Genomic DNA, 25,503 nt, shown 5'->3' with positions numbered 1-25,503 from the left:
TTCTCTGTGTAGCCCTGGCTGTCCTGGCACTCACTTTGTAGACCAGGCTGGCCTCGAACTCAGAAATCCGCCTGCCTCTGCCTCCCGAGTGCTGGTTTATTTATAATCTTATGTGCTTAATAGTGTTGCTTGTTTTTCCAAACAGGTCTTTCCAGTCCTTCCTATGTGCTGGGATTCATGTGTGCCAACACATCTACTACAACATATTTCTGTTGAAGAAAGTGTTATCAAATGACCAAACTCAAAGCTCTAAACTTAATGTTGAGGTTCACATTCCTTATTTGGTAGCAAGCAGCCACATGAGCACTGAAATCTAACTAGTCAAAAGGGAGATGTGCTGATGGTGTCAAGTATATTATGGTTTTGTCATCTAGTAGGAAAAAACAAATCTAAGATGTCTCAATTTTTATGCCAATTGTGTGGTGACACATGTTGGCTACATTAGACTAATAAATTATTAGTTTTACATTTTAAATGTGTCTACAAAATTTAAACTATATACTTGATTTGCATCTCATTACATTTCATTCTTAATATTTGCCTTTCTGTATTTGTAGATATATACATGCCATGTTTGAGCACAGAGCAGTCTGAGGGATCTCTGTTGCTGCCTTCCCTTTCTTCCACACTATATATACTTAAGCCCTGCTAGGCCTAAAACCTCCTGGCAATTCTACCTTAGCTTTCAGTCTCCCTAGGAACGCCACGGTGACAGACGTGTGCCACTGACCTTGGCTTTTCACTGACTTGGGTTGCTGGTTATTGCTGGGCAGGGTGTCTGCTCTTTCCTACTTTGCTGCACCATCTCTCTGGCCCTCACATTGTACTGCTACTGCTACTAGACAATGCTGGTCTACAATCCTTTCAGGACAGTTTAGTCAAGCCAACTAAGTTTTACTCAGAGCCCTGTTGTACTCTAATGACAATCTGCTTCTCACATTTCCAGTCTAAGATCAAAGTCCTGGTAGGCTATGCCAGGAGAGAGCCGTCTCTTTTAAAGCACCATACCTTGACACTGCATCTCCAAGAAGGCTGTATTGAGAAAGTAAGGTTGCTTTTCATTCTTATGCAAGGTGACCAAGAAAGGGTAAGTTTGCTGTGACCATGACTGAGTAGTTCAGACAGACTCTCCTGCCTACTCAGAAGTCCTTGGACTGTAAGCATGTACCACCATGGACCATTTTGCTCATTTATAGTGTTAGCACAATGCTGAAGTTACATATGTGGTGTTCATCTGTTCCGTGGTATATTTGCAGCACGCCATCTCAGGACTCCTGTGGTTATAAGTCAGTGTGCCACGCTGTTCTCTCAAGAGCTGTCTCTAATAGAATGTTCTTATGCAGCTTCTCGTTTTCTCTCTTCCCTTAGGGATTGTTTGTCCTCCGAGGGCTGCTGCTCTCCATATGCCTTCCCTACTCCCAGAAGTGCAATTATAAGCTGCTTTCCACTAAGAACTGCTACCAGGCCAGTTCTCAGGTAACTGTTCTAACTTCAGAAAAGCAGCCCTTTCTCCCGGACCCTGCACTGAGTGCTGGTGGTCAGTGGGTTTTTTCCTCATCATAGCTGGCCCAGAGCAACTTTTGATCAAGACAGCGGAAGCAAAAGGGAGAATTAAGAGGACAAGATAGAAAATGTGTCACCAAGCCTTTGTACTTCCTTGGAACTCACAACTTGTCCTGACCTTTGTGCCCACACATATACACAGGAATGGAAAGAGAGCCCCCTTGGGGCATGAGACATTTCAGAGGTGACAATTCCAGCAAAGCTGGCAACTTGCCTTGGTTACTTAGCATGCACTACAAGTTTGACATACTACTCCAGACTTAAAATAGCTGTTTTTAGAGACATGGCTTCACTTCCTAGTTCCTCTATCACCCCAAATGCTGAGATCACAGGCCTGTCACAGCCCTTTTACAAACTGAAAACCACAAACTTTTGAATATTATCCAAAATAGTAATAAAGCGTGATTTCTGCTTAAAGTTTATGCACATGAGCGCTTTGCTTGAGTGCCTATGTATACCATGTGTGCCTGGCCCAGGGAAGAGGGTGTTGGATTCCCCAGAACTAGTCATGGTTGTGAAATACCATGTGCATACTAGGAATTAAATCTGGGTCCCCTGAAACAAGTGTCCTTAACTTCTGAGCCCTCTCTCTCAACTCAAGCATCTAAGCATAGCCGTGTGTTCATGCCTATAATCCCAGTCCCAGAAAGGTAAGCCAATCAATCCTTTGAGTTCCAGGACAGCTTCCAGTGAGACCTTGTCTTGGAAAAAGCAAAATTAAAAGTCATGCACCGGAGAGATGCCCTCTTCTGGTGTATGAAGACATCTACAGTGTACTCATACAAATAAAATATGTAAATTCATCTTAAACCCCAGCACTTGAGACAGTAGCAGGGCCAAGAGTTCCAAGTTAGCTCTAGCCACTTCTCTGCTCAAAATTTAGTGCCAGGCATGTTCAACCTGAGACTAGTAGACTCCACGTACTCCTTATGCTATGAAGGATACCCAATGTTTGTTGGTGTCACAATTCTAGACACGCTGAGTATCGGATTATAGATCTGCACCCTACCCTCAATTTAGCAGTCTTTATTGCCTAGCTTTGTGGCTTTAATTTTTCTCAACCCCATTACACACTAGAACTGACATCACAAACACCCAAATTCTCCCACAGGCATTAGCTTAAGAAAGGATTTTGAAGACAGGATTTTTCTGTAGGTCTGCAACTAACTCTGTAAACCAGGCTGGCCTCAAACTTAAGATTTTGAGTTTGCCTCTGAGCCCCCATGTGCTGGAATTAAAGGCCCGAGCTGCTGCAGCCACCACCAAGCTTGAGGTCACCTTGCAAATCCTAACACAAGCTTTTTTTCAAGCCCCACTTATCTTGCAGAGTTGTAGTAATCTTTTCCATCTCTAGAGTTGGTCAAGTCCAGACACCCAGAGTTTAATTCCCACTTGCCTCAGTGTCTGATTTACCTCTTGATAGAAATTACACATTCAGCCAATTAGTAAGGATACCACACACCAATCTTAAGTCTATATAGACTATGAGTTCTAGTAAGATGAAATAAAAGTTTTAATGTGAAGCTCAGATCTCCAACTCATAGATCCACCTGTCACCAAGTGCTGGGAATAAAGGCTTATCTCGCTTGGCTTTATTCAAGTAAATGTTAAAAATCAGAAACTACAGGATAAGTAAGAGCTCAAATCATTTAAGTCCCTTACAGACTGTAAGCATTTTAAGACACTGTAGGCATGGTAGAGAGTAATATAACCACACTAGTAACTGTCCTCTCTAGCAAGCCTGCTCATTCAGCTTATCACCCATCCACTTCCATGCCCAGGACCAAGCAAACATGATGGGACCCAAGACAGGCTCAGAGTTATCTTTCCCAAGAGAATTCATCCAGCCCCTACCAACTTCAGAGCCACAGGAACTACGAAGGAAGAAGTGTAGGATTCCAAAGCAATCATAGAACCGAACACTGAACTGACGTTAAAATACCTTAGAACGCCACAGAATTTTTGAAACCAGAACATTTATTTTATGACTAATTGAAATCCTTAAGATGAACTGGATGCTGCAACAGCTGCCCTCTTCGGTTTCGGTGTTGTTCCCTCACGGAATCCATGTCTGTGCCATGTTAAAGATAAGAAAAGTTAACGCAGCAATATCAAAACATTGCCTCCAAATTCATCAAGCAGACCGCAATGAGCTTATCTCAGTTAAATGCTGAAATCATTATAGCAGTCATATGTTCAGACATTTATTTTTTAGGACATCATTGATAAGCTATTAGTTTACCCCCATCAAGGCACCCACATTATATTATAGTCAACTGTCTCAACAATTTTGGGCTCATTTTCCCTATTTCCACAAGAACTAAAGCATTTATGAAGCTATTCCTTAAGTTATAAAGGACAGGTCCTGGCACCTTTCCTTTAGTAACAGGACCTTGAAGGTGCTCATCTAAGAAGTCTAAATGGTACGTAGCACTCGTTTCTACTCAATACTACATAGGAAGATTGGTGACTCTAAGCACATAAAGGTTAATCAGGCTTAAAACATGCCACTAGCCTATCAAACACTAGCAAGCCACCACACAGCAAGTCCACAAAACTGGACTGAGTTTAAAACAAAGACAAACACAAAAGCAACTGTCAAAGCACAGACCCCAACAGCAAAGTTTAAGAGGGGGGCTGGGAATTCTGTACTTTTAAGGAACATCAAGGCCTAGCCTCCAGTAGAAAGAAACCCATCTATGTTATGACTGGCACCCTGAACAGCTTAGCAGACTTGAGCAAAATCTGGAGGCAGATCCAAGTAAGCTGCCCCCCAGATCCCACCCATAGTCCTGACAAATGTGGGCGTCTCAGGCCCACACCAAACCCCAGTATCATTCCTACCATTCAGTAAGAGTGCAAGGTTACAAGTACACAGGAGAACTCTCATCCTACCCCGGAGGACCAATGACATTTAGCCAAAACTGTACCTGAATCTGCGGTAGACAATCTTTAGGTGCCTCATCCGACCAGTCCCGGTAGTGTTTCGTCTCTTAGCCTTGGCACTCCAGTTATCTAATAAAAAATAGGATTCCAAATGGTTTCCCCAAGCACCCACTGTCAGCCCATTTTCTCAGTAGTGTCATTACTACATTTTAACCACTCAGCCAACAAACCAACCTTCAAAGTTGTTGCGTGCCAAACGTATTTTGTATTACATCGCTACCTCAGGTCAAGGTAGAAACCAGCCTGCAGACTACACTACTTACACTTCCTCTTGCGCTTGGCAGGGTAGCCACACTTGCCACAAGTCGACTTCTGAAGGTGGTAGGCCTTGGAGCCACAGCGGCGGCACAACGTGTGCGTCTTGTTGCGACGCTTACCAAAGGATGACGTTCCCTTCGTCTGCACATTAAAAGAAAAAAACAGGAAAAAACCCCGCACATATAAGCAACTCTGAAATCTGACTTCTTAATGTACTCTGGCATTTTCTCGGCAAATGAGTATGGATGAGACGTAAACAAGATCCACACGGGACAAAACGGTGTAAAGATTTAAATCTTAGCACACAGGTAGGGTAGGTAGGAAGCACTACCGGTTATCCACACGACTTAAGCCTCCTTGGCTTTTAAGCGTTAAGGACGACAACATTCTGCTCGTCTCTCAGTCCCGGGTACTGCCCACCAAGCAGCCAGTTTCTCGGCGGCTGGGGACAGATGTCCCCAAGCCTGTCCTGATCACCCACCCGGGGCTGCAGTGCGTATGTCTCCTCCAAAGTCCGGAGAGACCAAAAGCGGCGCTAGGACCGTGGGCCGGGCTCTGCACACAGCAGCCGTCCTTCCAGTTCCTGCGGGCCACAGCACGCCGTCTCCTCGCCCATCAACTCCCCTCACTCGAAACCTTGTCACCAACGCGCCTAGCAACAGGCAGGACAGCCCAGGGAAGAAGGATGGAGAGAGATTTACAGAGCCCAGAAACCATACTCACCATCTTGCTTCTACCGGCGAGGCCAAAGAGACCGGAAAAGAAAGCTGCCTCGCCACTTCCTGTGGATAAGCTTCCGCCCGGGAAACTACTTCCGGCGGGTCTTGGTGCAGCCCTATCAGGCCTCGGGTGCGGTGGTGTAGTCTCCCGGGCGAGAGAGCCAGGGAGCCGATTGGGCTGCAACACCGGTAGGGGTCGTGCCTGGCGCTGTGGCTCCGCCCTCCCGAGCGGCCCAGCCTCCTGGGTGGAGAGGGTTTCTGGCGGTGTCCCGGCTGCTGCGCTGTTGGCAGTCGGGCTGGATTCTGGTCCCGGGGCTCGAGGAGACTCGGACACCCAGTGCGTGGCGGCGCCCCTGGCGGTTTGTGCAGTGCTGGGACTGGGATCCCGATCCGGGAAAGCCAGCCTTTCCAGGTTCGTTTTGATGTGGCCGCTCGCTTGCCTGTATGGAGAGTTGGTGAGAGGATGGAGTCACGAAGTGTCTCGGCGAGGGTAGGAGCTTAGTTAGCTTCTGACTCGGGCCGACTCGATTTCACGCGGTGGTCATTCAGAGGCCAGTTGTTTGATCTCACTCAAGGAATCACACGCGGAACTTGTTAAATAACAGCTTCCAGCCAGCCAGCGCGCTGCCATCAGGAAATCTGACCCTTTTAGGCTTGAGTACAGATTGTAAGTCTGTACTGTATAAAAAACTTTTCTGGATCATTTTGAAATAAGTAACCCTAGACATCCTTGATTAACGCTAATGCAACTGTCTGTCCGCAATCCCAGTAGGAAACATGAAGAATATAGTACGAATATTGATGAATAGGGGAAAAAGTCTCAGTCATACCATCTACATACTTTCTAAAACAAATGTGAGAATCGCTAGTCTATCACATTCAAAAATCTTAGATAGTGGACAGCAGAACAAAGCAAACACCAAGGAAGCTTTTTATTTTGTTTGGTTTTTGTTAGCAAATCGTACCAGTTTCTTCTAGGGGAAGGGAGTAGAAAGAAAACCCTTTCCACTTAGAAGTAGTAAACTGAAATCAAAGGAGGGAGGAGATAGGGCACACCTGAGAGAAAGCAAACAAGAGAGAGCAAACAAGTATTCAAATGGTTGAACTGGACTATAAATAAGTCTCAGGAGACTGGGTGGCAAATTGCTATAAATTTAGTAGCATGAAGCAACACAGATTTAGTCAACAGGTGCAAACTTTCAGTTATGGGAAATAAATTCTAGCGGTCCTCTTGGCGTTACTGTACCTACAGATAACAAAATTGTATCGCACACTTAAAATTGTATGGCCTCTGCCTCCCAAGTGCTGGGATTAAAGGCATGCACCACCACTGCCTGGCCTCATTCACAGTTCTGCTGAAAAGCACAAGTGAGGCTTAGTTTGACTAAAATTGAAATGTAATGCTGAGGTGTAGCTCTGCCCAGTCTCTGTTTAATTGTTGTCTTTCACCTTTCAGGCCAGGAATAACCTACTTTACGTTGTATTACAGTTTTCTGCGTTCTTCTACTTTTAAGACCCCTTGTTACTACATCCACCCCACCTAGATAATTTCTCCAGGTTAACTAATCTGAAACCTTAATGCTCTCTGCCACCTCATGATTTATCACGTCACTGGACGCTCACGTTTGGAGTACTAAACAGCTCTTTTGGGATGGGATCATGGAGTTGTGTCTACAGCATTGACTATGAAAAATGACATTAGTGAAGAAAGGGTAGGCTGGGCGTTAACCACCAAGGAGCCCACCCTTAGAGGCAGGATGTCACTGACCTTATCCAAAGATGTGCCTACAGCTGAAGATATCAGACAGTGAAATTATTTTTTCTCTCTAAAGTGAGTTTGTTCTTTGTGGTGTGCAGGAAATCCGCACATCATTTTTTGTCCTGAAATTTATGCTCCAGAGGCTTCTAGGAAGCCCAATCAAGTTTCCAGGCTTCTACCCAACTGCTAGGTTTAGGTAGGTCCGCAGCAGCGGCGGGAGTGTGTCCGTGGCGGCGGGACATTACTTTTTCTTTTTTGTTCTCCTTCACATTTTTAAGACAGGGTTTGTGTTGCCCAGGCTGATCGCAAACTCTTGCGGCCAAGTGATCCCCCTGCCTCAGCCTCCCAGGTGCTGGCAGGTAGTGTTAAGGTACTGCACCGAGTTTGGCAGCTTCTGAAACTGAGTGGGCCATTTTTGTTTTGTTTTTTTAGAGACAAAGTCTCCATCCTTGGCTGGCCTGGAACTAGCTATGAAGACTGGGCTAGTGGAGAGCTCACATAGATCTTTCTGCCTCGGCTTCTGGATCCATGGGATTAAAGGAGTGTGCCACCACACCCAATTTCAGATTAAGGATTTAAAAAAAAAGATTTATATGTATATGAGTACACTGTAGCTGTCTTCAGACACAGCAGAAGAGGGCATCAAGTCCCATTATAGATGGTTGCGAGCCACCATGTGGTTGCTGGGAATTGAACTCAGGACCTCTGGAAACAGTCACTGCTCTTAACCACTGAGCCACCTCTCCAGCCCCAGGTGAAGATTTTTTAGCCTAGTACACACTCTCTATAATTTTTCTTTTTTGGCAGCTATAGAGCCCAGGTTAATTGTGTATCCTATTCTTCCTTCCCTTCTCTCCCCTCTCCTCCCCCACCCTTCTCTTCCCTTTCTGTCCCCTTCTCTCCCTTCCCCTTCTCTCTCTTCCCTCCCTCCCCCTCCTCCCCTTATCTCCCTCTCCTCCCTCCCTTCCCCTCCCTTTATCTCCCTCCCCCTCCCCATTTCCTGTTTTTCTCCTCCAGTTTCTCTTGTATTCTCCCCAACTCCCTACCCATCCAAGTTTATGTTCTTTTTCTCTCTTTAAAAACAAACATAAAAAGAAACAAAACCTTTATCAACCCCCAACTCCTGCCACAAACCCACAAAAATGAAAATCAAAACAAACAAAAGATCGCCTTTAATCCTAGCAGAGGCAGGCGGATTTCTGAGTTCAAGGCCAGCCTGGTCTACAAAGTGAGTTCTAGGACAGCCAGGGCTATTCAGAGAAACCCTGTCTCAAAAAACAAAAACAAACAAATAAAAGATCAAAAGCCCCCTTGGGCATGAGGACTGCCCTGAAGTGGTGTTGATATACCCAGTGAGAGTCTACTGGAGAAAACTGATTATTCCCTTTGCCAGCAATGTCCACTTCCCTCTCTCAGTGCCAGGATTCCTTCTGGCTTGAACCTGTGCAAGGCTTGTAGGTGCTGCCCCAGCCTCTGTGAGTTCACACATGCACCTGTCCTACTGTATCTGAAAGACACTGTTTCCTCAGAGTCATCTGTCACTTTTAGTACTTGCAATCTTTTCATCTCCCCTTCCATCGAGGTCCCTGAGCCTTGATAGGAGGGGGGTGTGATGAAGAAATCCCACTTAGGATGATGTGCTCCAAAATCTCTCATTCTCTTCACACAGTCCAGCTGTGGGTCTGTTAGTTCCCAACTGCAGCAAGAAGTTTCTCTGATGACGGTTAAGCCAAGCACTCAACTATGGGTATAGTAATATGTCATTAGGGACCATTATATTCCTGTGACCTTTTAGCAGAATAAAAGCAATGGATTTTCCCCCTAAGCCGGTGACCTGTCTAGTCTCAGGTTCTTGGCCACCCAAGCAGTGTCAGATATGGTACCATCTCACAGAGTGGGCCTTAAATCCCATCAGAAAGTTGGTTACTCCCATATTTATGCCACCATTGTACCGGTATATCTCTCCAGCAAGTTACTGTGGTAGCTCACAGGCTATGTGGCTGAGTGGTGGTGATGCTTGCTCTCAACTCTGCCCCTGTGCAAAGCGCATCCAGTGCCACAAATATTAAGTCAGTAGGGGTGGAGCTTCTGGTTGGGCCCCAGCTCGACTTCTCTGTGTTTGATAGCAAGAGTCAGTGTTGTCTTCAGTAATAGGGCCTCACCATCATATCTGAATGCTTGGTCTTCAGGGAGTGACACCTCTTAAGAGGGATTGGGAGGTGTGGCCTTTGTTGGAAGAAGTATGTCACTGGGGGTTTGGGAGCTTTGGAGTTTCAAAAACCCAAAGTAGACCCCTCTGTCTATTTTGCTACTTACAGATCTGGCTCTAGAATTCTCAGTTACTTTAGCAGCATGTCTGCCTGCATGCCGCCATGCTCCCCTCCATGCTGACAATAGACTAATCTTCAGAAGCTGCAAGTCCCAATTAAATGCTTTCTTATATAAGAGTTGCTGTGGTCATGGGGTCTCTTCACAGCAATAAAACACTGCCTAAGACACAAAGCAGCCAAACCTCTTTACTAAGCTTGTGAGCATCAGAAACTGAGGAGCAGTTAGAGGACCCAATCTTGCAGCTAGACAAGAAAACTAAGTAAAGAAGCAAGGCGTTGGGTACGTTAATTACCTTGATTCAGTCTGCCTACACTGTGTATTTACATATCAAACATCATCATGGATCCGTAAGTATATAGAACATGAAATTATAAATTGCCAACCAAATAAAACTTTAAAAAATGAAAAAGCTCTTTGAGAAAAAAAAAAAAAAAGACTTTGCACCTAAAAATAAATCTTCGGGAAGGATTTTCAAATTTCTTATTCAATCTCAGGTGCCATAGTCAGAGAGGTAATGTCTTTAATTGCAAATGCGTGCTTAGCATTGCTCCTCCGTACATGGCTTACCTTTATTTACATACTCTTTCTTTCCAATAACAATAACCTGGCCCAAGAAGACAACACAGGCTCCACTACCCTTCTCATCTTGTACATGCCCCATCTTTCTCCCACTTGAATAAATATAATTCTCAACTTTATATTCATTATTTCTTTGGGTATGTTTGTGTGTTGTTTTTTTCCCCTATGAGGGTTTGACACGGAATCTCTCTGTGTAGCCCTCATTCGCTAGGAAGTTGCTATGTAGACTAGGGTAACCCTTCAATACATAGTAATCAGCCTTCCTTTGCCTCCCAAGTGCTGGGATTAAAGGTATGGGCCACCAAGCCTGGCTAGTGGTGGGTTTTCTGAAGTGGGCCAGCTGGCCTGCAATAGAGTCAAGTAATCCTTCTGTCCTAGGCTCCTCTGTACATTGCCTACTTTGCCCAGCTAATAATATCTTAATGACTTCATGAGTATTCCTAGGTGTGTGTGTACATGTGATATATATATATACACACATATATATATGTGTGTGTGTGCATGTGATATATATATATATATATACACACACACACACACATATATATATGCACACATACACATATATATGTATATATATTCAATTTTAATTTTTTAAAAGGATTTTATGCTGAGTGTGACCCTTTGGGGACCTTTAGTTTTTCCTAGATACTCTTTAATGATTTTTCTATATTGTAGGGTATTGAATGTTTTTTCCTGATGAATGCTATATAATATATTAAATAAAAAGGGTGGAGAGATATCTCAGCAATTAAGTTCACTTGCCGCTCTTCCAGAGGATTCAGGTTTGATTCCCAACACCCACATTAGGCAACTTATAACTTCCTGAAACTCCATGGATCTAATGCCTTCTGGCCTTGGATGTACCTGCACACATATGACAGACAGACAGAGGGTATACCTGCGCACATATGACAGGTGGACATGCAGGTAAATAAAAATAGATCTTTTTTTGTTTGTTTGTTTAGTTCTATTTTTGTTTCTCGAGACAGATTTTCTGGAATTCACAGCTGGCCTGAAACTTACTCCATATCCCAGGCTGGCCTCCAACTCAGAGATTTCTCTGCCTCTGCATCCCAAGTTCTGGGATTAAAGGCAGGCGCCACTTTCTGGCCCTAATAAAAATAAATCTTAAAAAAAAATAGTATTCATGAAGTTCTACAGGTTATCTATTTTCATACTGATATTTAGGTTGTTTTCAGGTTCTTGAAGACCGACCATATAATTTTAATAAAAATGAGAAAATGTCTGTTAATAAAAACACTTAAAATTCTTGCTGTGTGTTATGGCACATGCCTTTAATTTCAGAAACTTGGAAGACAGAGGCAAATGTGTCTTTGTAAGTTCCAGGCTAACCTGGTCTACATAATGAGTTCCTGGACAGTAGGGCTATGTGAGAAAGATCCTGTCTCAAAAAAATTAATCTGAGTTAAAAAATTATTTAATGTGCATGAGTGTTTTGCCGCCATGTATGTATGTATACCACATGGTGCCCAGAGAGCTCAGCAGAGGGCATTGGATTTCCTGGCAGTGGACTTCCTGCTCTGTGTGAGCCATTACGAAGGTGCTGGGAATCAAACCAAGGTCCTCCGCGGGAACAGCAAGTGCTCTTAACTGTTGAGCCTTCTCAAATGTAAAATGTATTAGTGTACAAACTATAAATCCATTCATACTCTGATGCTCAGAAGTAGGCAGTATTAAAACCTGGGCTGTCTCTCTTAATTATCTTCTTACAAAAATGTCTGCTGTATGTGCGATAGGCATATGCTGTACACATACTGGTTTTGCTTGTTTTGCTTTTCTGAGACAGGGCCTCACTATGATGCTCTAGCTGGTCTGAAACTTGCTATGGAGAACAGACTCCAATTCACAGAGATCTGCTTCTGCCTCCTCAGAGGTTAAAGGCATATACCACACGTAGCTTACACACTGCTTTGCTTCTGTTGCTTGTTTGTTTGTTTGTCTAATTTTGAGATGACGCTATATTTATATCATACTATATAGCCCTGAATGGTCTGGAGTTCTCTATGTAGACCAGGCTGGCCTTGAACCACCTGCCTTTGCCTCCCAGAGCTGGGCTTAAAGGTGTGTATTATCTTGCCCAGTTTATTTTTTTAAATAGGATTGGTAACTTGCTATTCTCCAAAATAATATAATGTGCTTATCATCACTATTAGGTTCTACTTTATCCTTTAAAACAGCCTCGCAGGAAGCTGGAGAGATGGCTAGGAACACTGGCTACTCTCCCAGGGAATTAGGGTTCAATTCTGATCACCCACATGATGTGTCACAAATTAGTAAAATCTTTTTACCAGTTTAATAGTTCCTTGGTATTTTCCTGCTATCATTTATTTCACAGATCTCTGATTTATGGAAATTTAGGATATTTTTACTTTTCTGCTATTATCCACTTGGAATAGATATTTCCTATGTATATTTTTGGCATGCATTTAATATCTTCTTTAAAGATTCTTAGATTTATTTTAATTTTGTTACATATGTGCTTTTTTTGCTTGTGTGTATAGATGTGTACCATGTGTGTGCCTGGTACCTATGGAGGTCAGAAAGGAAGTTGGAGCTCTTGGAACTAGATTATATATATATAGTGTGTGTGCGTGTGTTTTGAGGCAGGGTTTCTCTGTGTAGCCCTGGCTGTCCTGGAACTCACTCTGTAGACCAGGCTGGCCTTGAACTCAGAAATCCGCCTGCCTCTGGCTCCGAGTGCTGGGATTAAAGGCGTGGCTGGAACTGGATTTATGGATGGTTATGAAGCACCACCTTGTGAGTGCTGGCAACTGAACCCAGGTCTTCTGTAAGAGCAAAAAGTGTTCTCACTGCTAAGCCATCTCTCCAGCTCCTACATCTCTAAAGGTGCGACTGCTAGAGAGAAGTGTTATACATTTACAATTTTGTCCTATTTTTTACCTGCGTTTTGAAGATTACTCTCCACAAATCATTCGATTTGCATTTATAACATCACAGTGTGGGGCCCAGAGCAGGGATACCTAGCCCAATTCAACGTTCAAGCGAAACACCCTGGAGGAGGTCCCAGGTTCACTTCATCTCATTTTGTTTTATTGAGAGAGGGTCTAACTATGTGGTCCTGGGTGGGCTAGAACACACTGTGTAGACTAGCCAGCCACGAAACTGTAATGATTATCATTTTCCTGCCTCTGCTTTCTGAATGCTGGCAGAACCACATGAGACCTTGGATTCCAACCTCAACAAGTGTACACACACACACACACACACACACACACACNNANANAGAGAGAGAGAGAGAGAGAGAGAGAGAGAGAGAGAGAGAGAGAGAGAGAACGAGAACGAACACAGATAAAAGATCAGCAACAGGAAACCACAGAACCACTGACAAAGAGTGCTCCGGGCTGACTTCCTGTGTTTGTACTCTCTGTTGTACTCTCTGCCCTCTCCAACAGCAGGTATTTTTGACGCGTTTTATCTTTGCTAAGTAGGATTTCTGCCTTTCTTTGTTAACATAGATTTCTTTACCTGCCAGAATGACTTGATCCATTTCCTGGTTTGTAGGGAGCAATGGCTACAGAGGGTGCTTCCTCAGAACTCATAGAAAAAAAACGAACGAAGTTGCTCAGTGTCCTCCAACAAGATCCGGACTCTATCTTGGACACGTTAACCTCTCGGAGCCTGATTTCTGAGGAGGAGTACGAGACTCTGGAGGAAATCACAGATCCCCTGAAGAAAAGTCGGAAGCTGTTGATTTTGATACAGAAGAAAGGAGAGGACAGCTGCCGGCATTTCCTCAGGTGTTTGTCTAATGCCTTTCCAGAGTCAGCGTCCACCGTGGGCTTCAAGCACGGTAAGCGGAGCTTTTAAAGTTTGAAGCAAAGGGGGAGGAAGCAGGTTTTCTAGAACAGAAAGAGAATTGTTTCTGGTTGTTTGGATTTGACTTCCTGAGACGAGTTTTACTGAAATGTGAGACAGAATGTATGTCCTTTCTAAGGCAGGGAGGGAGCAGTGGATCTCTCTGATTCAGGAGCTTGGCAATGGCTGATCACACTGTTCCAGCGTTTTGAGCTACTGTCTGGTGCCTGTTGCTTTGGCAGGGATTTGAAAAGAGCCCATTGTTAATAATGGCACCATCTAGGGCTTTCCTGTTTGTGTGAGTAAATTTGGAGATGTTTACATCCCCAGAGACCTTTGGATAGCCACGCTGAAGGTACAGGGAAAACCATTTTAAATGAACCAGTTGGAAGATCAGAAGCTTGTTGTCTGTGATAGGAACAGTAGTTTCTACAAGTGTAGCTTCCCCATTTGATTACTGATAAAGGTTTTAAGGTCTTGAAATTGATGCTTTATAAAATATGGTTATTTTTCTTTCTTAAAAAAAATCTGTTTATTCTAAAAATTTGTTCAGTCCCAAACTTTATCCATTGCTGTAAACAGCTAAACAGTTAGAATGACCATGAACCACGGAACTTCACTCAGGGTTTTAGTCTTCGACTTTTTGACTTTTAATTACATTTTTATTTACTTATCCCCATAAAAAGAGGAGGAAGAAATGATGATGGAGTTCAAACTGGGGGTGGAGGAAAAGTAGGTTTTTCTTCTATAATAAATATTGACTATACTTTTCTCTATCCTAATCCCTCTCAGAAAAAAATTGTATGATTTTTTAAAAAATAAAAAATAGCTTTATATCTTCTTTCATGACGCATGCCCTTTTACCTGCATTCTGTCCTTTGTAACATAATAATATCTTTGCTTGGTCTCCTTTTTAAATGTCATATGTAGAACCTACATTTCTATATATGCATACTAAATATGTATGACAAGAAAGTAGGAGAGAGAGCCGGGCAGTGGTGGCGCACGCCTTTAATTCCAGAACTCAGAAGGCAGAGACAGGCAGATTTCTGAGTTTGAGGCCAGCCTGATCTACAGAGTGAGTTCCAGGACAACCAGGACCAGGGCTATACAGAGAAACCCTGTCTTAAAAAAAAAAAAAAAAAAAAAAAAAAAAAAGAAAGAAAGAAAGTAGGAGAAAGCATCTTTTGGGAATAGACGGACTAGTTGGAGGAGAGTGGGAAGAGTGTGTTTGTAAGAGAGAGACAGACAGGCAGACAGAAACAGAAAGAATGCCACAATGAGTACAATTCATTGTGGTTCAATTGATTAGTAAGAACTAATAAAAATTTATAACATCTTAAAAAACATGACATGTTGGGCTGGAAAGATGGCTCAGCGGTTAAGAGACTGACTGTTTTTCTAGAGGTCCTGAGTTCAATTCCCAGCAATCACATGGTGGCTCACAACCATCTGTAATGGGATCTGATGCTCTCTTCTGGTGTGTCTGAGGACGGTAACAGTGTACTCACATAAAATACATAAATAAATCTTTTAAAAAATGACATGATAACTCATGACATGGAGCAGGGACCTATTCTACTGTATTGTTTGGCAATTCAGGAAATGATCACTAGAGGGAGTCGTAGCTCTTTTTTTAACAAAAGTAATCTAAAAGATGGCTCAAGATGATTGTAAGAGACGATAGAAAGGTAGGGGCTTAGGTTAAAACAGTGTGTGCTCAGGATCCTTAGTGTCAGACAGGTCTTGTTCTGGTTTCCTTTCTAGTTTCTGTATTCTGACAAACACAAAGTGTTTGTGGGTTTATTTTTAGTTTATAATTATAGGTTACATTCATCCCTGTGGGAGCAGTCACAGAGGCAGAGGCTTGAGACAGCTCCTCACATTATTTCTACAGTCAAGAGCAGAGACAAATGCATACATACTTGCTTGCTTGTGCTTAGCTTGGCTTCTGTACCTCATACAGTTCAGATCCCCTGCCTAGGGATCACGACCACCCACAATGGCTAGCATGGGTCTTCCCACAACAGTTAACTTATAGCAATGCCATGCCCAATGGCCAACTCAATGCAGAAAACTCCTCACCTGAAACTCTCTTCTCTAAGTTGTGCTGACAGTTAAAAGTAACCTTTTACAACAAACCTCATAATCCTAGAACAAAAATGGCCTTTACTATATCTAGAATACAGTAATTGTCTTACTCTTTAAGAATTACTGGGATCAGATTTGCTTAGCAATGGCCCAAAGAAATCTGACTGCGGGTCACGTCAAGTGTATAATTAAATACTGTTCATAACAAATACACTTCTTTTTGCTTATTTACTACGTGAAGTGATTTGTTACTACTGATCAAATGCAGTAGGCATTCGATCTATCATCCAGTGAAACAAAGAAGAGAGATTGAGTGCGTTCCTGTAGCCTCGGCTAGTAAGGAGGACTGAGGTATGAATATATTTGAGCTCAAGAGTTTGGGCCAGCCCAGTCACACAGACTACAGTTTTTGTCTGAAAGAAAGGAAGAAAAGGCAATAAAAGTAAAGGGTGATGCTTTGAAGATCAGAGATGTCCGGTAATTTAAAATTGTTACATTGGAAAAGCAGAAGCAATAATGAAATGCTTTCCTTTCAGAAGTTCCACGGCAGGAAGCTGAAGAGACTGTGGGGGTGTACAGGAATTCTGAAGATGCCCTTTCTCTTGGGACAATAACCCCGGAGATAGCAGAGCTCTCAGAAGAGAAAGAATGTCTAGATCTGAGAGCTTCGAAGTTCTTCACCTACAAGGAAAGTGGCCACAGGGAACTTGCAGTATCCTCCTGGGAGAACCAGGAAGGGCGTGGTACAGCGCAAGTCACGGCTCCCCATTCAGTAAAAAGAGTTGAGTATGAAGTCCCAGCATGTATCACCTTCTTAAGCAATGGGCAGAGATACGAGGAGCCAGATGATTCACTGTACTTAGAGGAAGGGGAACATCAAGAATACCTTGGGTTCCCAGAAGATGTGGAGACTGTCCTGGAGGAAGAGGCCGGCAAGGACCCCCAGTGCTTTGTATATGATAATGAAGAGGAATGGGAGAATGAAGAGACCATGGGGTTCTCCAGTGAAGCCAGTAGCTGTTCAGAGATCGATTTCTCATTCGAGGAAGAGGAGAAAAGCGCTGAAGGTATGGAGACAGTGTGTATCAACTTATCTATGGACTAAGAAGGTGCCATGACATAGTGGACAGGGGACATGATAGGGCAAATCAACTAATCAGAAACCTGGCATTTCTCTGACGGTGGCTTTCTCCAGGGGAGGGTATTGAATGAAGGAGTTCTCAGGTCTGGGCCAATGGGAGACAGTACCGTTAAAAGACTCAGTGTCTGAGGGAAGCGTATTTGAGGACCTCCTCTGACTACCACAATCTGTGGATATTCCAATCCCTTATTTAAAATGGCATAGTGAACCAGGCCTGGTGGCTCATGCCTGAGATCCTAGCACTCAGAGGCTGGTGCAAGGTGATCACTGGAAATTTGAGCCTAATCTGAGACACAGACTGAGTTCCAGGCCAGTCAGGGCTAAGTCTGAAAACCTGTCTCAAAAAAATTGAAAGAAAGAGAAAGAGACTTGATACTTATATGTATCCTCTATACATTTTTAAAAATATATTTCATTATGTTTTAGGTTTAACTGCTCTATAGTAATTACATGTATTTATGGAGTATAAGTATAATATTTCAACAAATGTGAACAGCGTGGAATAGTCAGGTGAGGGTAATCGGCATGTCTCTTGCCCCTGAGATGATTTGTTGGGGAACATTCAGAAGCCTCTCGCTGGGTGTGGGGTACACGTAGGTAAGGCCAGCACTCTGGAGACCAGAAGGAAGACTGGGAGTTTGATGTCAGCCTGGGCTAATGAAGTCCCATCTCAAAGCAAACAGAAAATAAAATAGCTCTCTATGCTAGCTGATCTAGAGAAATTAATTATTCTCAACCAAAGATGTCTCACTGTGAAACAAAATATTAGAAGTTATTCTTCCTTTTTATATGCATACCCAGCTTTTAAATTACATCATCCATTCATTCATTTATTTGTGTGTGTGGGGGTGGGGGATCTGGAAGTTAGAGGACAATTCTCAGGAGTTGTTTTTCTCCTTTCTCCATGTGTGTCCCAGGGATCCAGCTCAGGTCATCAGGCTGGGCAGAAAATGCCTGTACGTACAAGGCTGTCTCCCTGGCCTAGAAGTTATTTATTTATTTATTTATTTATTTATGTATTTTTAAATAAGATGGAGGTTTTGTTTTTGTTTTTAATTTATTTATTTAATATATGTGAGTACACTGTAGCTATCTTCAGCCACACCAGAAGAGGGCATCGTATCCTATTACAGATGGTTGTGAGCCATCATGTGGTTGCTGGGAATTGAACTCAGGACCTTGGGAAGAGGAGTCAGTGCTCTTCACCGCTGAACCATCTCTCCAGCCCCTAGAAGTTATTCTTAACTATTGCACTCCAGTACCCATTAGCCATCTTCTCTCCATCCTCCCTTCCTTCCTCCAAACTCCTAGAACACTCACACAAAAAAAAAAAAAAAAAAAAAAAGAAAAAAAATACAGGCTCTATGTAAATAGTTACTTTTCAGGGAGATAGAACTATTTCCCTGAAAAAAGTCAGTCAATGTGTTCAGAATAAACATATTTTCCCAAACGTTTTTGATCTGCAGTTTCTTGAACAACAGATCCCTAATCTTGCATATGGAAGCTGTCCATATGAGCAGAAATAAACATGGATTATTGGCCTAGTGATTTCTATAGTCGCTTCCCATTGTGCAGTAGGGGTTACCTTACTCATTTATTTCTGTTATTTTTTAAAGATGTATTTATTTATTTTTTGTACATGAGTTCTAATGCTATGTATATGAGTACACCATTGCTCTCTTTAGGCACACCAAAAGAAAGCATCAGACCCCATTGTAGATGGTTGTGAGCCACCATGTGGTTGCTGGGAATTGAACTCAGGACCTCTGGAAGAGCAGTCAGTGCTCTTAACTGCTGAGCCATCTCTTCAGTCCATTTTTTTTTTCTGTTTTTAATTAATCTGTTCATTGACAATTTCATTTATGTGTATACGATTATGTATTCTGGCCACATTCCTCACCTTCTATTATTACATACCCCCAAGCCCCTCCTGTACCCAACAAGCCTCCTGCCCACTATCAGGTCCTCTGGTTTTGTGACCCATTGAGTTGTCCAGGGTCACCTTTAGGGCACTAGTGTGCATTAAACATTGGAACATGGGCAGCTCACTGGTGTTATACTGAAGACTTGCCTCCTAGCAGCCACCGACTGCCAGTAGCTTCCCACAACCACCACTGACAGCGCCAACAGGCACGTTTCTGTTCAGATGGCTCTGAGTTCATGAGCACAATGACATGAGTTCAATAGCAGACAGTGTTCTCAAGGCCCTTGTCTCCATCTGTCCCTTCTTCCACAATGTTCTCTGTGTATTGGAAAGCATCGAAGGGATGTTCTTTTAAGTGCTAAGCACTTACTAGTCACATATGGACTAGTCCCAGCCATGAACACCTTCCTATGCAGTGGCCTTCAGACCCAGAGACAGAGTCCCCTGACGTCCAGGGTAGCCTTGAAGCCATCATGAGCCTGAGGATGACTTTGAGCTTCTGATCTTCCAGCCTTCACCTCTGAAGTTCTAGGATTGCAGGCACGATTCACTGTTGATGGTTTTATTTCGTGCTAGTGATGATATTGTGTGCATGCCAGACAAGCATCTTACCTCCCAATCTACATCTCTAGTCAGTAGCCACTTTGACGTTACCTTCTGTTTCAGCTTAAGGCACCTTGGTAATTTTAGCGGCTTTGTAACCAGAAAGAAATTGGGTTTTGCAATTTTTAGGTTTTTTGTTTGTTTGTTTGTTTGTTTGTTTTTGTTTTTTTTCTTTTTTCGAGACAGGGTCTCTCTGTATAGCCCTGGCTGTCCTGGAACTCACTTTGTAGACCAGGCTGGCCTCGAACTCAGAAATCTGCCTGCCTCTGCCTCCCAAGTGCTGGGTTTAAAGGCGTGCGCCACCAAGCCCGTCTGCAATTTTTAGTTTTAAGCATGGAAGTGGAGATCATTAGTAAGGAGCTTACAGTGTACAGTTAGGGTCTCGAGATGCCTGGTCTGGTCCATTCAGCACCATTCTGACAAAGAGACACCTATGTGTGCAACCTTTTTTTTTTTTTTTTTGAGTACTTTAAGTATAGATTTGCTAAAAATGAAAGTAGAGTAGGCAAGCTGACTTGGAGTGAACCAACTCTTGAGTGTTGTTCTTTGACTGTCACACGCACGCCACGGCATGCACGCCCACACGCACACGCACCACACCAAACATAAAAAGATTCTTTAGATGAGAGTAAAAATATAGAGTGGATTCCACAGAACAGGAGTGGTCTCTGGCAAACATGACTCAAGAGCCCCCCTTTTTGTCCCCTTTGAGCCAGGGTCTTATGTAGCCCAGGCTGGCCCCACACTGACTGCAGCCAAGAATGCCTTTGATCTCCAAGATACCTCTGCTTCCATTTCCCAAGCACTGGGATTATTGGCCCATGCTATCACTCCTGTTTCTGTTTGTTTGTTTGTTTGTTTTTCTGAAGTGCTGGAGATCAAACACATGGCTTCATATACTTTAGGTAAGTAAGCACTGTCCCAAAGAAGCTGTGTCCCAAGACAGAGTCTTACACCTTATGCTATGCAATGAATTGTCAATTATGGATTCTTAAGGGAAGGGAACGAGGCAATAATGAGTCCTTTGTGCTTTACAGAGAGAAAAAGAGTATTTCAGCATGTCCTGTCCTGTTTGAACATGGATAGAAGCAGGAAGCTTCTCCCAGATTCTGTGAAGCAGTTTTCCACAGACCGAGGACGTGAGTGGACGCCCGAGACCCCAGGGGACTTAGCTTGGAATTTCCTGATGAAGGTTCAGGCTTTAGACTTGACAGCCAGAGATTTTACCCTTAGGCACAAGATGGTGGATGAAGAGAACAAAGAACTGCTGCTGGCTGGAATGGAGAAGTTAGGAATTGGAGACGCACAAACCATCAATCCCCTGGATGTCCTCTGCGCCTGCATGCTTTGCGCAGACAGCTCTTTGCAACGTGAAGTCATGTCAAATATGTACCAGTGCTGGTTTGCTCTTCCCCTGCTACTGCCAGATGCAGAGAACAACAAAAGCATCTTAATGATGGGGGCCATGAAGGACTTAAAGCAGCACACAACCCAGTCCTCAGGCGGGCCCCCCAGGGAAACAGGTGCGTCTCTGAGTCTCATGAAGATGCCTGTCATCTCTTTTGTGCGACTGGGACACTGTAGCTTCTCCAAGTCCAGAATTCTGAACACCCTGCTCAGCTCCTCTCAACAGAAACCACACACGTTTTTCCTCCATCGGGACCTGTCGGTTCCTGTGCTGCCTCGGCAAATTTCTGATGGCCTGGTGGAAGTGATGTGGCACTTTCCCGACAATGTGGAGCTAACAACGAGCACACACGTTTTCCAGAAACCTGTTGCTGTGGCCAACCTTCGTGGCGATCTAGAAAGCTTTTGGGTGCAATTTGGGTTTCTGGTAGAAGTTTCCTCCGCTGTGTTCTTTCTCACAGACTGCCTCGGTGAGAAGGAGTGGGCCTTGCTGATGTTTTTAGGAGAAGACGTCATTGAAAGGTGCTACTTCATCCTCAGTCCCCAGGCCAAGGAGAGTGAAGACGCTCAGATTTTCCAAGAGATCCTAAAACTGAAGCCATCACAGCTACTGTTTTGGGAAGTAGAGGAAGCTGGGGATAGAAGGAGAGCTATGGAGGCCCTTCAAGCTGCCCTCCAGGAAGTAATGTCGTCTCCACTCAAATGTGTGTCCCTTGAAGATATGGCCTGTCTGGCCAGGGAGCTGGGGATTCAGGTAGACCAAGACTTTGAAGTTATTCAAGATACTCAAGTTTCCCCCAGAACAATTGAAGGTGAGGACTACCAAGCACGGAGTCAGACAAAAAGCCCATCTGAAAGCCGAACTCAGAAGCCACTCAGAGAGCCTGGAACTCAATGTGAGGATAGCCAGAATGCTCTAATCTTCCATCAGACTCCAGTATTCATGCCTTATCCAGCACATGCATGGCCCTTGCCCATTAAGGCTGGAAGTAACTTTTACCGTGTTCCTTTGAGAGCCCCCTGGGCTATAAGCTCCCACTTTAGATCACAGCAGAAGGCTAAGTGGTTCTTTCCATTCCCCCATCAGAATACAGGTGTTCACAGCAGAGGTCAAAACTTTGGTATTAAATACTTCCCACCCTGGAGATGTTATTCAAGGGGAAGATTCACAAGATGTTCAGCAACTCCTCAGCAGTATCACCCGAATGGACCATTTGGGAGATCACAGAGACAGACTTCTCATGTACAGACCCATCCTAAGAGCAGGCAGATGTCCAGAACTCTTGAGAGGTCTGAGACAGTGGTCTCTCGAGTAGGTCACAGACGTACTCTTGGCTCACAAGCAAAGAGAGCCGCAGGGAAGCCACAACCTGAGAAAGCCTGTGCCCAGGGGCCGCAGCTGACTAAAGCAGCTGGAAAGTCTATAAGGACACTGCCCCATATTAAATATCCTCACCCTCAGCCCTGTCAGCCAGCAGGAGCCGTTCAAGAACGGATAATGCCAGTTTCTCATCAAGGAGCCCAACAAACAACACAGGGAAGGCCTGCAGACTTAGCTTTCAAACCAGGGTCTCAATCTACATCTGGGAGTAAACTTTCATCTACCTCCCAGTCCAGTTCCCATCAACCCAAATTCCAGAGCAAACACTTCCAGCCTCAGCCCTTTCAACCTGTGCCTTCTCAGAAAAAACCCTCTCATTCCCGTCCCTCCCAAGCTAAACCCCCTCATCTGAATCCCTCTCATGCAAACCCTACTCAGGGGCAGCCTTCCCAAGCTAAACCCACTCACTCCCAGGCCTCCCAAGCTAAACCCACTCACTCCCAGGCCTCCCAAGCTAAACCCACTCACTCCCAGGCCTCCCANCACTCCCAGGCCTCCCAAGCTAAACCCACTCACTCCCAGGCCTCCCAAGCTAAACCCACTCACTCCCAGGCCTCCCAAGCTAAACCCACTCACTCTCAAGCTAACTCCCATCATCCACATCCTTCCCATGCTAAGCCCTCTCATCAGAATCCCTCTCATGCTAAGCCCACTCATCCACAGTCCTCCCAAGTTAAGCCCTCCCTATCCCAATCTACTCAGCTTAAGGCACATAAACCCCATCAGTCCCAATCGAAGCCTTTTCAACCAAGACCCACTCAGCCTAAAGCATCTCAGACTAAGCCTTCACAGGCCAAGGCCTTCCACCCAAGAGCAGGGAGACGTTAAAGAACATACTCTAGAGATCTAGGAAGTATGATCTTTGCTTAAGTTATTCTTCTCATATAACAGTCTGAAGAAAAGTTTCAGTGGAAGACTGATAAAAATAGCCAAACAAAAAAATATGCAAAGTCTTAAGTGCATAGCAGAGTTTCTAAGTGTGGGAACTGTGGAAGCAGTTAACAGTAGGGTCTGGCTGGGCAAGGTGGCACACACCTACAGGGTTTAGCATGAGGGCTGTGTCATCCCAATTCAGGAGAAGCAGGCAGATCTCTGTGTGTTCGAGGTCAATCTGGTCTACAAAACAATGGCATAGCCAGTTCTAGATCAGCCAGAGTATATAATGAGACCCTGTCTGGTTTGGATCTAGCATCAAACCGAAGAGTTCAGTCAGTATTCCAGAAGACATCATTAATTACACTCAGTGGGTTACCCAAACCAAAGCAACGACTAACCCTCCTAAGGAGCAGGAAGGAGTGGGTGGGGGTCAGGCTGAGCAGGAAGAGAGAATAGCTGAGGATGGATATGATCATTGTATACATATATGAAGCTGCCAAATCATAAGTGCAAGATGAGGAAAGAACAGGATCTAAGGATACATGAACTCACTGAGCCCAGCCCTCGATATCCGATGGTGTGGGGCTTGAACCCAGGGAGTGGAGTCTGTGTGACTGTAAAATGATGAAAATATGGAGCTCAGCTTATCTCAGTGTTGAAGAAAAGCAGCTTCAGAGGTGCCTTGGTTTGGGTTTATTATCAGGCACTGAGCAGATAGACAGCCTGCACCATTGGTACAGTTAAATCAGCTTGCTTCTGCTAACAGCCACAGTAGTCATGCCTGATATGACTATCTCATTTAGCCCTTAAACACGGAAATAATGAGTGTTCAATAAAACATACTTTTACATTAACCTTGGTACTGATTACTGATTTGTGTATCTTTCATTCTTTATATAATAGCTAAGAAAATTTACCTCATTAGAGGTCCTGCTATTCTACTAGTCTAATGGTTTGAAATCAGAAATGTGTTAGTGAGTTTTTAATTTTAGAGTTAGTTGAAAAGATTGAGAGGAATTTATAAAGGGTATAAGTAATGTTTGAGAGAGCTTATGATTGAGAGGGTTATAATTTTTGTAGACTCCTGTTGTTCTGAACATTTGGATAACTTCTGCTAGTTAGCTGTGTTAAAAAGAATGTATTTGATTCAGATAGTTAACCAGAGCTTCTTTAAGTTTTTAAGTGTCACCAAGTATCAATAAAAGGCTACATTAGCCGAACATGTTGGTACACACCTGTGACCTTACATATAAGAGACTGAGGAAGGGGAATTGAGGTTCAAGCCAGCAGCACATAGTGAGACCAAGTCTCAGAAAACAAAAACAAGCCACCTTAAGTTAGATTTAAAAATTTGCCTCATTTAGAAATAAAGTAAGATTTATAAATTGGACTAAGTGTCCCATTTTTGAACTTATGACTTTAATTTTTTGACTTAAAATTTAATTTTATTATTGTGTGTGGGTATTGTGTGTGTGTGTGTGTGTGTGTGTGTGTGTGTGTGAGTGCTTGTGCATGCCACGTGTATGTGGAGGCCAGCAGACAACTTTATAGAGACTGTTCTCTCCTTTCACCTTTATGTGTTACAAGTTTTCCCTGCTGAGCCATGTGACCCATCCCTATAAAGCTAATTTTAAATAGTAAAATAGTTCCAAGGAGTCAGTCAGGAAAAAAAAAAGGCTGTCAAAGTCTCAAAGAAAGAAATCATATTAGCCATGGATAGTAACTGAAGTCTAGAAAGGAATCATATTAGCCATGGATAGTAACTGAACTCTAGAAAGGAATCAATCATCTGAGAATAGTCTAATATCACACTAGTGTATTTGTACATGTGTTAAATAATATTGTTTTCAGAGTAGTTAATCTCTCACGATTATTGTAAAGATGAAAAAAGAAATAGTGGACAATATTAGTATTTAATTTTGTTTGTGAATTCTGTCTTTTAGAATGACACATGTAAGAAATAAAATAAAATGGTCCATTCTCAGCCTAAGCCAGCTCACTTACGTCTGGGCCCTGATGGCCTTGGCTAGTCTAGCTACCCCCACCCCAAACTCGAAAGTTTAGAGAAGAAAATGACTGAGTCAA

At 43.5% G+C, this 25,503-nt stretch overlaps 2 protein-coding genes and 1 non-coding gene across 3 annotated transcripts; 1 reads left to right on the top strand and 2 right to left on the bottom strand.

Moving 5' to 3' along the window:
- Positions 1–3,521: 3,521 nt before the first annotated feature.
- Rpl37 (ribosomal protein L37) lies at positions 3,522–5,585 on the bottom strand. The gene is made up of 4 exons (XM_021183641.2): positions 5,491–5,585; positions 4,773–4,908; positions 4,494–4,578; positions 3,522–3,634 (listed from the first exon to the last, which is right to left on the bottom strand). The coding sequence occupies exons 1-4, from the start codon at positions 5,491–5,493 to the stop codon at positions 3,565–3,567; spliced, it is 294 nt and encodes a 97-aa protein (XP_021039300.1). The 5' UTR covers positions 5,494–5,585; the 3' UTR covers positions 3,522–3,564.
- LOC115029496 lies at positions 3,715–3,795 on the bottom strand. The gene has a single exon (XR_003835065.1). It is a non-coding gene; the product is annotated as a small nucleolar RNA SNORD72 (small nucleolar RNA).
- A 314-nt stretch (positions 5,586–5,899) lies between the features above and the next one.
- Positions 5,900–24,272, top strand: Card6 (caspase recruitment domain family member 6). The gene is made up of 4 exons (XM_029469982.1): positions 5,900–5,976; positions 13,702–13,990; positions 16,623–17,153; positions 20,792–24,272. The coding sequence occupies exons 1-4, from the start codon at positions 5,950–5,952 to the stop codon at positions 23,368–23,370; spliced, it is 3,426 nt and encodes a 1,141-aa protein (XP_029325842.1). The 5' UTR covers positions 5,900–5,949; the 3' UTR covers positions 23,371–24,272.
- The last annotated feature ends 1,231 nt before the right edge of the window (positions 24,273–25,503 follow it).

The sequence above is a fragment of the Mus caroli genome, chromosome 15, assembly GCF_900094665.2.
Source record: "Mus caroli chromosome 15, CAROLI_EIJ_v1.1, whole genome shotgun sequence".
NCBI lineage: Eukaryota > Metazoa > Chordata > Mammalia > Rodentia > Muridae > Mus > Mus caroli.
Note: the sequence above shows the minus strand (reverse complement) of the source record. Positions and strands in the feature narration are given on the sequence as shown.

Bases quoted from the DNA above. Each gene is read 5' to 3' on its own strand.
- Rpl37 (XM_021183641.2), bottom strand. The intron at 4,579-4,772 runs GTAAGTAGTGTA...ATTTTTTATTAG, and splicing joins TGCCAAGCGCAAGAGGAAGT to ATAACTGGAGTGCCAAGGCT. The intron at 3,635-4,493 runs GTACAGTTTTGG...AACATGGCACAG, and splicing joins ATTGTCTACCGCAGATTCAG to ACATGGATTCCGTGAGGGAA.